The sequence below is a fragment of the Emydura macquarii genome, unplaced genomic scaffold (assembly GCF_026122565.2).
Source record: "Emydura macquarii macquarii isolate MOO-44397 ecotype Brisbane River unplaced genomic scaffold, CSIRO-AGI_Emac_v2 contig_77, whole genome shotgun sequence".
Classification (NCBI taxonomy): Eukaryota; Metazoa; Chordata; order Testudines; family Chelidae; genus Emydura; species Emydura macquarii.
This window is the reverse complement of record NW_027130214.1, coordinates 63580-75036: the sequence shown is the minus strand read 5'-3', so window position 1 is coordinate 75036 and position 11457 is coordinate 63580. Positions and strand designations below refer to the sequence as shown.

Sequence of the window (11457 nt, the reverse complement as noted above, 5' to 3'; positions counted from 1 at the left end):
CCTGCAGCCTCTAAGGTTGAGTGAGCTCATCTGGACCAGAGAAGAACCGAGAGGAGAGTAGCTGAAATCTTAAACTCATTGCTTAGAAGTTCAAAACAATTAGGGTAATGATCGCTTTCTGTGGCTGGTGCGGTGCTGTCCTCTCTGTTCTCCTACGTCTCTGGTTCTATAGAGGATGAGAAGCACCAAAATTCAGTTAAAATAAAAGCATGTTTCTGGCTGAGAGGAAACCAGGCAGTCTTGGAAATCTCACTGGGGGAGATCCAGGAACACTTGATGTCTATGCAGGAGGGAGGGTGGATGTACATTTCTCAGGACCCAGATATTATGGGGTCTCGTCATTGTTTTTCTCATCTAAAATGTTCATCCATGCAGTGTGTCACAGGATGCCTCGGCCTTGTGAAAAACACACCTAGAGTATCACTTCCCAGGTTTTAAAGTCACATGAGACATTTCCTGCCTGGGACTAAATTCAGCACTGTCATAAGTAAAAAAAAAAAGCCTTCAGTTAGGCTCAGGCAGGAGCTTCCAGGTAAAATGCCTCCAGTTGACTCCTGTATGTGCTGCAGGGACATGTTAACAGATCTCCAGGCAAAAGGGACCACTGTGATCACCTAGTCTGACCTCCTGTATAGCACAGGCCAGAGACCTGCCTTCAAGGAATTCCTAGAGCAGAGCTTATAGAGAAAAGTCCAACCCTGTTTTAAAAATTCTCAGTGATGGAGAATCTGCCATGAGCCTTGGTAAATTGCTCCAATGTTAAATTAGTCTCTATATTTAAAAGTTGTACACCTTATTTATAATCAGAAATTGTTTCTCATCTTTTAAACATTCTTCTTGTTCTTCTCTGAATCCTCTCCAGTGTATCGACATCCAATATTATCCACTCACTCACCCCCTTCCCCAAATCTTGTTCAGAGTCACTGCTTCCCGCGATAGAGTCCCCCATCACATAAGTATCACCTACCTTCTTTGTTCGTAGACGTATACATGTATATAGCTAGATTAGAACACATATTGTTTGCTTCAACCCAGTTTCCCAACCAGTCCCTATTGCTCTGAATCAGTGACCTGTCCTCTTCCATATTTAGTTTCCCCAAATTTTTGAGGAATTTACATGAGAAAGGTAAGCACCTGGGTTACTGACAAGTGTCTCTCCTTACCCCTGCCAGTTAACAAGGCAGAATAACAAAACCACTGTTCTTGGTATGTCTCAGAGAAAGCTGAGTGCCTTTAAGAAAGTGTCACCAAAAGAAACAAGGGAAGTTAGAGAGCACAAAGTCCCAGCCTGGCATGATAGTGTCCGTTTCCATGGGGAAAACTTGGCTCCTTTTCAAAAGAGCAATAGCATCGTGGATCCATCTACCTATGGTCTATCACGTCCAGTGTCCTCTCTTTGACAGAGACAAACCCAGGGGCTGCTGAAGAAGATGTTGGGGAGATAACCTAACCTTCATGATGCTGTTATCTTAACACCTAACAGCTAGAGATTGCCTTGTGCCCTGAAACTTGAGGGTGTACAGGCTTTCCAAGATATTTATTTAGCTGTATCTATTGTAACAAAAGATTTAATCCATACAAATATCCTAACCCCGTCCAATTCTTGCTTAGCTCCTGGCCTCAACTTCATCTTGTGGCAATGAGTTCCTCTGTCTAATTATGCACTGAGTGAAGGAAGCATTCTTTTTTAATGAGTGTTGAATTTGCCATGTTTCAGTTTAATTGAGTAGCCTCTTGAACTTGTGTTATGAGACAGGGATAACACATGCTTCAAATACTCTCTACCAGTCAGTATTTTATTGACTCTTCTCAAATACCCTCTTATTCCTCCACTTTCTAAGGTAACAACCCCAGTCTTTTCAACCTCTGTCCCTGTGAGCCTTTTCCCAGGCCCTTCATCATTCTGAACCCCTCTAGTTCTGCAATATCCTGTTTGAGAAGGGTACTCAGTACTGCACAGAGGAGTCCAGAGGAGGGTGAAGCATTGACTAATTCATCTCATGACATTGTACATTTCTATTATTCCCCATCCCACTCCTCCTGTGTCCCAACTTCTTCCTTAGTTTTTGGCCATGCTGGCACTTTCAGCAGGGTTTCACAGAGTCGAGTACCGTCACACCATGTCCCTCTCCTGAGTTCATGGAGTTAAATTAGAACCTTGTAAGGAGTTAAAGTTTTTCCCTCCAATGGGCATATACTTTGCAATGATTGACATCGAATGTCATCTGCCATCATGTTGCTTGTTCACCGACCTTGGATGTCTGAGACCATCTCTGGAATGGATTACGGACTAAATAATTTGTTCCTCTATGCAAATGCTGCCATCTCACTGCTCAACCCCCTTTCTAGACTGTTAATGACTAAATATTTAACATGCTATTTGTTACCAAGTGCCTAACCCCTCTCACTGGGCTTCTCTCCCTTCAGAGGCATCCAGAGCATTTCTGAGGCTGAATAGCGCATTGACCACCTCATGTCAGCTTTCAACCTCACCCTCTCTGGCCAGTCAACATTTATCCTGAACGGCATCCCAGGGCTGGAAGCTGCCCACATCTGGATTTCCATCCCTTTCTCTATATTTTACATCATCAGCCTGTTGGGAAATTTCACGGTTCTGTTTCTTGTAAGCAAAGAGCAGACCCTGCACAAGCCCATGTATCTGCTGCTCTGCATGCTGGCGCTCACAGACATCGGCCTGTCTACCTGTGTTGTGCCGAAGGCACTGTGCATATTTTGGTTCAGTTTCAAAGACATCACTGTGGACGGCTGCCTCACCCAGATGTTCTTCTTTAACACGGTTGCTGCTATGCATTCAGCCGTTCTTGTGACAATGGCCTTTGATCGCTACGTTGCCATATGTGATCCTCTGAGATACGCCACCATCCTCACCAATGCACGAATCGCTAAGCTAGGGCTAGTGGGTTTGATACGAGCTGTTCTCTTGGTTCTGCCGGAGCCACTGCTTCTGCGGAGGCTGCCATTCTGTGCCAACCATGTAATCCCCCCCACGTACTGCGAGCACATTGCTGTGGTGAAGATGTCGTGTGGGGACACCACAGTCAACCGGACGTATGGCCTGGTGATATCTTTAGTGATCATCGGGTTAGACCTGGCACTCATTGGCCTGTCCTATGGGCTGATCATCAGGGCCGTCCTCAGGATCTCCTCCAAGAAAGCCCACCGGAAAGCCCTCAACACCTGCACAGCCCACATCTGTGTGATGCTGATGTCTTATACCACCAACCTTTTCTCCGTCCTGACACACAGGTTCGGTCAGGGCATCACTGCCCACGTTCACATCCTTTTAGCCAACCTCTATCTCCTCGTGCCCCCCATGCTCAACCCTATCATTTATGGGGTGAAAACCAAAGAGCTTCGTGACAAAGTGGGAAAATACACTTGTAGAATGTGATCGCCTGGGGCCACTAACTTTAAACCTGCGTGACAGGAGGTAAAAGATGTCACCTCGTTAATTAAGGGTGCTTTGTCCCTATGTGGCTGAGCGTTCCCTGTGGCTTAGGCCTGACCACATTTCCAGCTTTTAACTCTTTACTCTCCTACACCTGACATGGCATATTTCATACGAATTATTATGATTTTAACACACTGATGTCAAATAATTTGATAAATGTCCCCCCACCCATCCAACTAATGTAACAGTTTGTTTCCTGCAATGTCGTATGCATAGACATGGTAGGCAATATTCCCAAATGTGTGTCTCACATTGGTTGGATAGATCCAGGCAAACACAAAGCAGACAGTTCACGCCTCACATAGGCATACAAACAGGAACAATGGACTGACTTGAGCACTTGATATGGTGACGCTCATTTGACTCAAGTGGAGGAAACCAGGCCCATTGCTGGACGAGGCCGAACACCTGACCCGGGGGTGAAGAGGAAATACGTTAAAGGCAGAGGCATTGCGGAGAGGCTCACTGATGTGAAAGAGCAGCTCCTAGAAAGTTTTTGTCAGATCCCGTCTTATTCAATTCAGATGGATGAATCCACAGATACATCAACTGCTGCACAGCTACTGGTGTGTATTCGCTTTATTACACCAATACAAATTGGCCATTTGCTGTCCACTTCCAAGATGAGCAACTGGGGAAGAGCTTTTGAAACTATTAAATAATTTTGTTCAAGACACAGACCTTGACTGGGGACGTTGTTTTGGAATCTGCAGTGATGGAGCATGATCTGTGACAGGATGGCATAGGGGGCTTGTAAGGAGGCTGCAGGAAGTGGCCCCTAGAGCAACCTGGGATCACTGTATGATCCACAGGCAGGCATTGGCTGCTAAGAAGATGCCAGAGGAGCTCGGCCATGTTCTGTCAGCTGCAGTAAAAAAGACAAACTTTATAAAGTCTCTGACGGCCATTAAAGGTGTGACCCCACCCACTGAACCCTTTCCCACATTCAGTGCATTGCTGGGTGAGTCTCCCGTGTGGATTATCTGATGTGTAGAGCATCATCTCTTGCCCAGCTCCAGGCTTGTTCTGCTGAGGCCACAGACCTTGCCCCGATCTCATTCCCTCTTTCACCCCAGTTTACTCTGGCTTTGAACCTTGGCTCTGGATCTTGACTCTGGCTCTGATTGTTGCTGGTGGTTCCAGGCCCTGCCTCACTCTGGCTCCAGCCACTAGGCCAGACCACCCACAGCCCCAGCCTGACAGTGTCAGGAGGAAGAGGGTTGCAGTTTCCGTAGGGATTTGTGGGCCTGGTCTACATTAGGAAATTGGACCAGAAAACATGCCTGCTTTGGAAAAGCCCACTCCTGCCTTTCAGCATTCCTTCAGAAGACAGGAACCTTGAAGGTGCAGAGTGTAATTTAAAATGGTAACAACGACAGCTCCAAGGAAGAATGATTTCATCGTTACTGCATTTTTAAAATTTTTTAATTAAAAAATGAATCCAGTTACATTAACACTGGAAGAGGCTCTTTCTCCTTTGGACTTTGTTACTGTTCAGCAAGATCCGTTTGGTAACACGACCGAGTGCGTCTTAGAAAAGAGATTTAAATGGTTCCTTTCACCATAGACTGTTTATCTGCAGGATGTTTTGTTTAAATTGTAGGATTTTTTTTTTGTTGTTGAAATCAATGTTTCCCATGGCAAACCAATTCTGAACATTTGTATACATTTACAGTAAAACTGTTGAAACGGTTAATGGATAAAACAATTTTGACTAAAAATCCCATAAAAATGGAATTAATTTTATTTACCTAGAAAAAATGAAATAAGAAAAAAAAAACCCAAAATCCACTGTAATAAAACACATTTCATAGGCCCTAGGTCTGGACTTCCTGGGGCTGCGCGGAGAGGAGCATCTGCAGGAACAGCTGTGGCATTCCCACGGGAACAGAGATACCCACAGCAATGCAAAACCTGGGATCCACCAGGATGAGGGACAAAGGGGCAGGAAATGAGGCAGTCCTGCCGAAGTGTGAAGGAGAAGCACAACATTGTCTGGAGTAGCCTGTCCTAGGGGTGCCATGTGCATGTGCGTGCTCAGAAGCTAAAACATGGCACTCCCCAAAAGGCAGATCAGGTTGCGATAAGTTTCTAGGTGCAAGCCCCACTCCCTGTGCCTGGTGGTTAAGAGGGGAGGAGGGCAGGAACAAGCCAGAAATGGATCATCCTGTGGTTTTCCAGGACAACAGTTCATTGGTAGCTCTAGGGAGAGTGCGCCTGGCACACAGGGGCCATGCTACTTAGCCAGAGGTTGCCGACACAATGGAAGCACTTCACCTTGGCAATGAACCTGCAGGACGGCTTCTTAGATGGTCTCCCTGACAGCCAATGTTCCCAGTCTTGAAAAAAATAGCACAACTTCCACACCCTGCCTCCATGAGTAAACAAGGGCAGTTTGTGCTTGTTAGAGTGGAAAGGAAAATGGAGACAGATTCGAGTGAGCACAGTGTCAGGGACTCCATTATTAGTGTGCACAAGTGCAGGATTTCTCCAGCCTCTCTAAATGGCGAACCCACCCACCTAACTTTCTAAGACCACGGCCTAGCAAAGGCACTTCTACTTCTTGGGGACTGCCAGAAGCGAAGTGTGACATAATCAGGCAAGTCTGTCAGATAATCCAGACTTGAGAGAGTCTTTTAAAGGGTTTGAAATTTTTCAGCCTCCTACAGTCCTGAGGAAGAGGCATGGGGCAGGATGTGGAACAAGGATACAGAGAGAAATTAAACTGCTTGAAAGGAAAAGGACCCTGCAGAGAATGTAGAAGAGAGAGAGATGGAGAGAGCCATGACAAGAATTAACATACGGATGAGGGCTCTCCTTTAAGATTGAAACAATGATGAACCCATTCCATTTCTAAAACATGCCTTCTGTACCTTCCTAATAATGAGTCACAACTTAGAAACAATTATTGCTATAGCTCAGAGCATTATATGTCCCCTCCCAATACTAACAGACGTGATACTAGCACTACACAACTTTGAGCAAAGTAGGCAGTTTTGAGACAAGCCAGAGAACATGGCAGTGAGTCTAGTGAGGCACAAAGTGCAGAGCTATCAAGCTTTCACAACTACAACTTGAAAGAGAAAGGCACTGAATGAAGTCCCAGCCTACCTCAGGGGATCTTGGTTAAGATATAGACGGGGCTTCCTGGTTAGGCTCATGTTGATTCATCAAGGCCTGCAATAGGGTATATGGGAGAAGAATGAATGGGTTAAAACCCACATGATAGTAAATCTAGGGGAAGGTTGCCCTGAACCCCAAAAGGAGTCACATGGAGGCCATGAGCCAAAATACAGAGCAGCAAGACATTAAACATAAAGGAGAAAAGCCAAGAAAGAGAACCGCTAGGACAATGATACCAAGGAAGTCCAGAGGAGCAGATGGATAATGGGTTTTCAGCTATTTCCACCATGGAGAAAAATATCAAGGAGTGTGTCCTTTTCAATGTACACCTCCAAATGCTCGCGGAGGAGGGAGGGGTAAACGGTCATATCAGAGCATGGACCATTTAATTATTAGAGAGCTCAGTACAGCTATCTTAGCTATAAAAGACCCCTGAAGCTCATAGAAAGGTCATTACAGATTGGAATAATAGTGTAAGCAGGAAGGAAAGAATCAATATGCCTGTGTTAATAATTAAAGAGGGTGACGTGGGGACAGGCCATAATTGTGACTTTACTCAGGACATGAAGAATCGCTGCTATTTTGCATCCTGCTTAGGTTTTGTCAGAGAAAATTATTTGTTCTATTTATGGAGAAGCCAGAGGTGCCAGCAACAATAGCCCAGCTCAGAACCATTGTCACCCTTGTCAGCCTCTGCCAGAAATCTCTCCTGATGAACCGTCCCATCTGCCAGGGCAGGGCGAAATCGTGAATGCCGCAAAGGGAGAGAATTCACTGGACTCTTCCCCATGTGCAGTCTCTGCCAGCCATTAAAGGTGTGAGCTCAGACTGAAGCTTTTCCCACAGTCAGTGCATTGCTGGGGTTACTCTCCCATGTGGATTCTCTGATATCTAGAGTAGTTGACGATGACAGGGGTGTCTGAGGAGTAGCTGTGGATCCTGTGTTGGGAGGGAAAGCACCACTGGGTCTATCTGTTGTTTGTCTCCTGAGGGCCATGCGGCTGGGATCGTCCAGCCCCTGAACAAACTGAGCAGAACTACGTTTCCCAGTGTGCCCTACCAAAGGTATGTATGTTCACTGGGGAGACAGAGCAGACGTGGCATGTCAGAAAGAGCGGTCTGTCATCGGTGTACAACTGCAGCGTTGAACACCCTGACAGAGCTAAGCAGTGAGTGGCAGGAGTGGCAGGCTAAACTTAAATTTCCTCCAGCATTTGCTTTATAATGTTGAATTTGATTTGTCGCAAACACCTTTGAGCGGATGAAGTGACCCACTCCTGACGTAATGCCAAAACTCAAATGTAAATGAACTTATAGCAAGGCGCTGTGGCCTTCCTCGGAGTCTGGACCCGAGGAAGGGTTGAGACGTCCCTGCTGGGCAGAACAAGGCCCTGCAGGCCGAATACCCCAGAAGCAGAGGGGCGGAGCCAGGGCAGGAAAGGGAAATATAACAGGTCGGCCTATCTGCAGATGTGGCAGGCGGAGGCAGACGTGTCTTCCCAGAGGCTGCGGTCTGTGCCTGACCCAGACCCTGCGGCTGTTTGGGGCAACCTCCCGACAGACCAGAGTCTCCAAGGCCTGCCTGGGCCGCCGGGCCCTAGTGACGGGAGAGGGCCACCAGCCCTAGTAGCTGGGAAGAGCCACCCAAGACCACTTGGTGTGAGAAACTCCCTGAGGCCGGCCCTGACCTGGACGAGCTGCCTGACGTCAGGGACCCACTGGAGTGGCCTGAGTGTACCAAAGGACCCTCTGAGACCCTGGGACCTGGAGGAGCTGCTCTCCACTGACGACCGTGAGGACTTTCCGAACCTACCGCCGGTCAACGGTGATGGGCTCGTGGGCCTCCCACTCACCGTCTACCCCAGCGAGCCGGAGGGAGACGAATGGATGCAGGTACCCAGGGACAGGATGGGAGGACGTAGCCCAGGTACAGCTGACGATGGCTGTGTCAGCGTGTTGCGGGTGGATCCCTTCTGACCCAGTGGCAGAATCCCTTTGCTATTAGTAGGGTCCTGGGCTGGGACGCAGTGGAGTGGAGTGGGCTTGTGTCCTCTTCCCCCCTTTCCTAACTACCCCAGGAGTGCTGGGCTTCCTCGGATGTCACCTACCCGAGGACACTGAACTTTACTAGCCCTACCTGATTGCAAGGCGGAGCGCTCCAGACTATTGCACCTGCTCAACCCGCTGGAGAGCTATTGACTGCCTTATCAGCCCTGCCCAGCTTGCAGGCCGGGGGTGTAAACTGTTTTGCTTGCCCTGCATGTTGGAAGGCCAGGGCTATTGATTCCCTATTGCCCTGCCCTACGTGAGAGCCAGAGGGCAGCAATTCCAGCAGCAAGTGTCGTTCTCTTAGAACAGCGGTTCTCAATCTCCAGGCTACCTGCAGTACAATTAACCCACAGCTGCAGTCCAGCAGTGTGCTAAAAACCATGTAAAGATTGCCACGCCAACTGCCTCACTCTGGGGTCCCAGCAGGGGCGGGGCCGGCTCAGGGGGAGACAGCGCCCAGAGACATGCTGCGGTGCTCTCTGCTCTGCCTGGGGGGGGCCAAGCATGTGCCGGGCTGCAGCACACCCTGGGCTACCTGCTGCAGACAGCCCCCGCCTGCCCATCCTCTGCTGGCCACGTCCGGATCCATAGCTCACAGCCAGAGCAGGAGACTGCCTTGTAATTCATCCCATTAAAATCTGTGCCATTCTTTATAAGCGACAGCTGGTGCAGGGTGGCAATTTTTCCCATGTGTGGCTTCCCAGCTAGGGACCCCCAGGGCTCGGTGGGTGGGATCACAAGCAGAAGGAACAAATTTCTTCAGCAGGTCTCAATCCAGGACAGCTGCAACGTGGTCTTCAATCCACACCTTTGCATCGCACTGCTCCCTCACTCAACAAGCCAGAGACGATGCTGCATTTGAGAGAGAGGATCTGCAGTCTGCGCGCCAACGGCTTGGGAGTCACCTACATTGGAATTGACATGAGCAATTTCTCGAAGAAGGCACCTAAGCTTTCATAACAGCTGTTTCTTCGAGATGGGTCACAGTAAGATTTCCTCTCTCTGCTGTGTGGGATATTGGTGAGTTGCTTGTTTCTTCAATAAAGTTAGTGCTAAGAGCTCGGGAAGGGTTCAGGTCAAGAACAATCTGGGCACAAAATCTCCAGAACGGAGTCTTGAACTGTTTAGTATTGTCAGTAACATGAAGAGATTTAAAAAAGGAATGAAAGATTTATTGTAAATATTTTAGACAAATATTTGTTTTTAAATTCATTTTCTTCTCTCTTACAGTATCTGTCTATCTCAGTATCTTCCTTTTTTTCAGTCTGTGTAGTTTTTTCTTTTTCATTCAAGTTTTCCAATTTAGGAACTTTACTGTCATGTTAATAAGTGTACAAAAAACCTCTGCACTAGGTATCTGTGATACCCAAGATTTCACTACACGAATGGGTCACACAGGGTTTTACAGACTGGCCAGTTTCTGCTCTCACATTCTGCCTCCAAGAGCTCACTTCAGATTGACACTGGCATCACTGAGAGCAAAATCAGGGCCCCTGTGTTTTGAAATCCCCATCTTTCATGCCCAGTCTCAGGAAGCCACAAAACTGGGGATCTTCCTTCAGATTTCTTCAGCACCCTAACAGAATAGCTCTCGCTGTTGCAGGGCCTGAAGTCAGGATCTTCACAGCAGGAAGCCTAAAGTTCAAAACTAAGGATAACATTTTGGTCCCAATGAGACCAGTGGCAAAACTCCCATCAGGGCCAGGATTTCACCCCAAATCCACATATAAGGACTTAAGTAAATGGCCTGATTATCACCGTCCAGAGCCTTCAGTGACTCCAACTGGAGTTATTGTGCAGCCTCTAAGAATGAGTGAGCTCATCTGGACCAGAGAAGAATGGAGAGGAGAGTACCTGAAATCTTAAACTCATTGCTTAGAAGTTCAAAACAATTAGGGTAACAATCTTTTTCAGTGGCTGGTGTGGTGCTGCTCTCTCTGTTGTCCTGCGTCTCTGGTTCTACAGAGGATGAGAAGCACCAAAATTCAGTTAAAATAACAGCATGCTTCTGGCTTAGAGGAAACCAGGCAGTGTTGGAAATCTCACTGGGGGAAATCCAGGAACACTAATGTCTATGGGGGAGGGAGGGTGGATGTACATTCTTCAGGACCCAAATATTATGTGGTCTCATCATTATTTTTCTCATCTAAAATGTTCATCCATGCAGTGTCTCATGGGATGCCTCAGCCTTGTGAAAAACACACCTAGAGTATCATTTCCCAGGCTCTAAAGTCACATAAGACATTTACCGCCTGGGACTAAATTCAGCACTGTCCTGAGTAAAAAAAAAAAGATGCCTTCAGTAAGGCTCAGGCAGGAGCTTCTAGGTAAAATGCCTCCCGCTGACTCCTGTATGTGCTGCAGGGACATGTTCACAGAGCCCCAGCCCAGAAGGCACCACTGTGATCATCTAGTCTGAGCTCTTGTATAGCACTGGCCAGAGACCTGCCCCCTAGGATTTCCTTGAGCTGAGCTTATAGAGAAATATTGATCTTTGGTTTAGAAATTCTCAGTGATGGAGAATCTGCCTTGACTCTTGGTAAATTGCTCCAATGGTTAATTAGTCTCTATATTTAAAAGTTCTCCACCTTATTTATAGTCATAAATTGTCTAACATCAACTTCCAACTATTGGATGGTGTTATACATTTCTATGCTACCATGAAAAGCCCAATATTCAATATTTGTTCCCTCTGTGGGGACTTGTAGACTCTTATCAAGTCACCCCATAACCATTTCTCTTACACAAAATAGATTGACTGAGCTCTTTGAGTCTATCACCGTAAAGGAGGATCTCTCATCTTTTAAACATTC

The 11457-nt window shown here is 47.1% G+C and overlaps 1 protein-coding gene across 1 annotated transcript; it reads left to right on the top strand.

Moving 5' to 3' along the window:
• The first annotated feature begins 2446 nt into the window (after positions 1-2446).
• Positions 2447-3412, top strand: LOC137149863 (olfactory receptor 52P1-like). The gene has a single exon (XM_067543483.1). The coding sequence runs from the start codon at positions 2474-2476 to the stop codon at positions 3410-3412; it is 939 nt and encodes a 312-aa protein (XP_067399584.1). The 5' UTR covers positions 2447-2473.
• The last annotated feature ends 8045 nt before the right edge of the window (positions 3413-11457 follow it).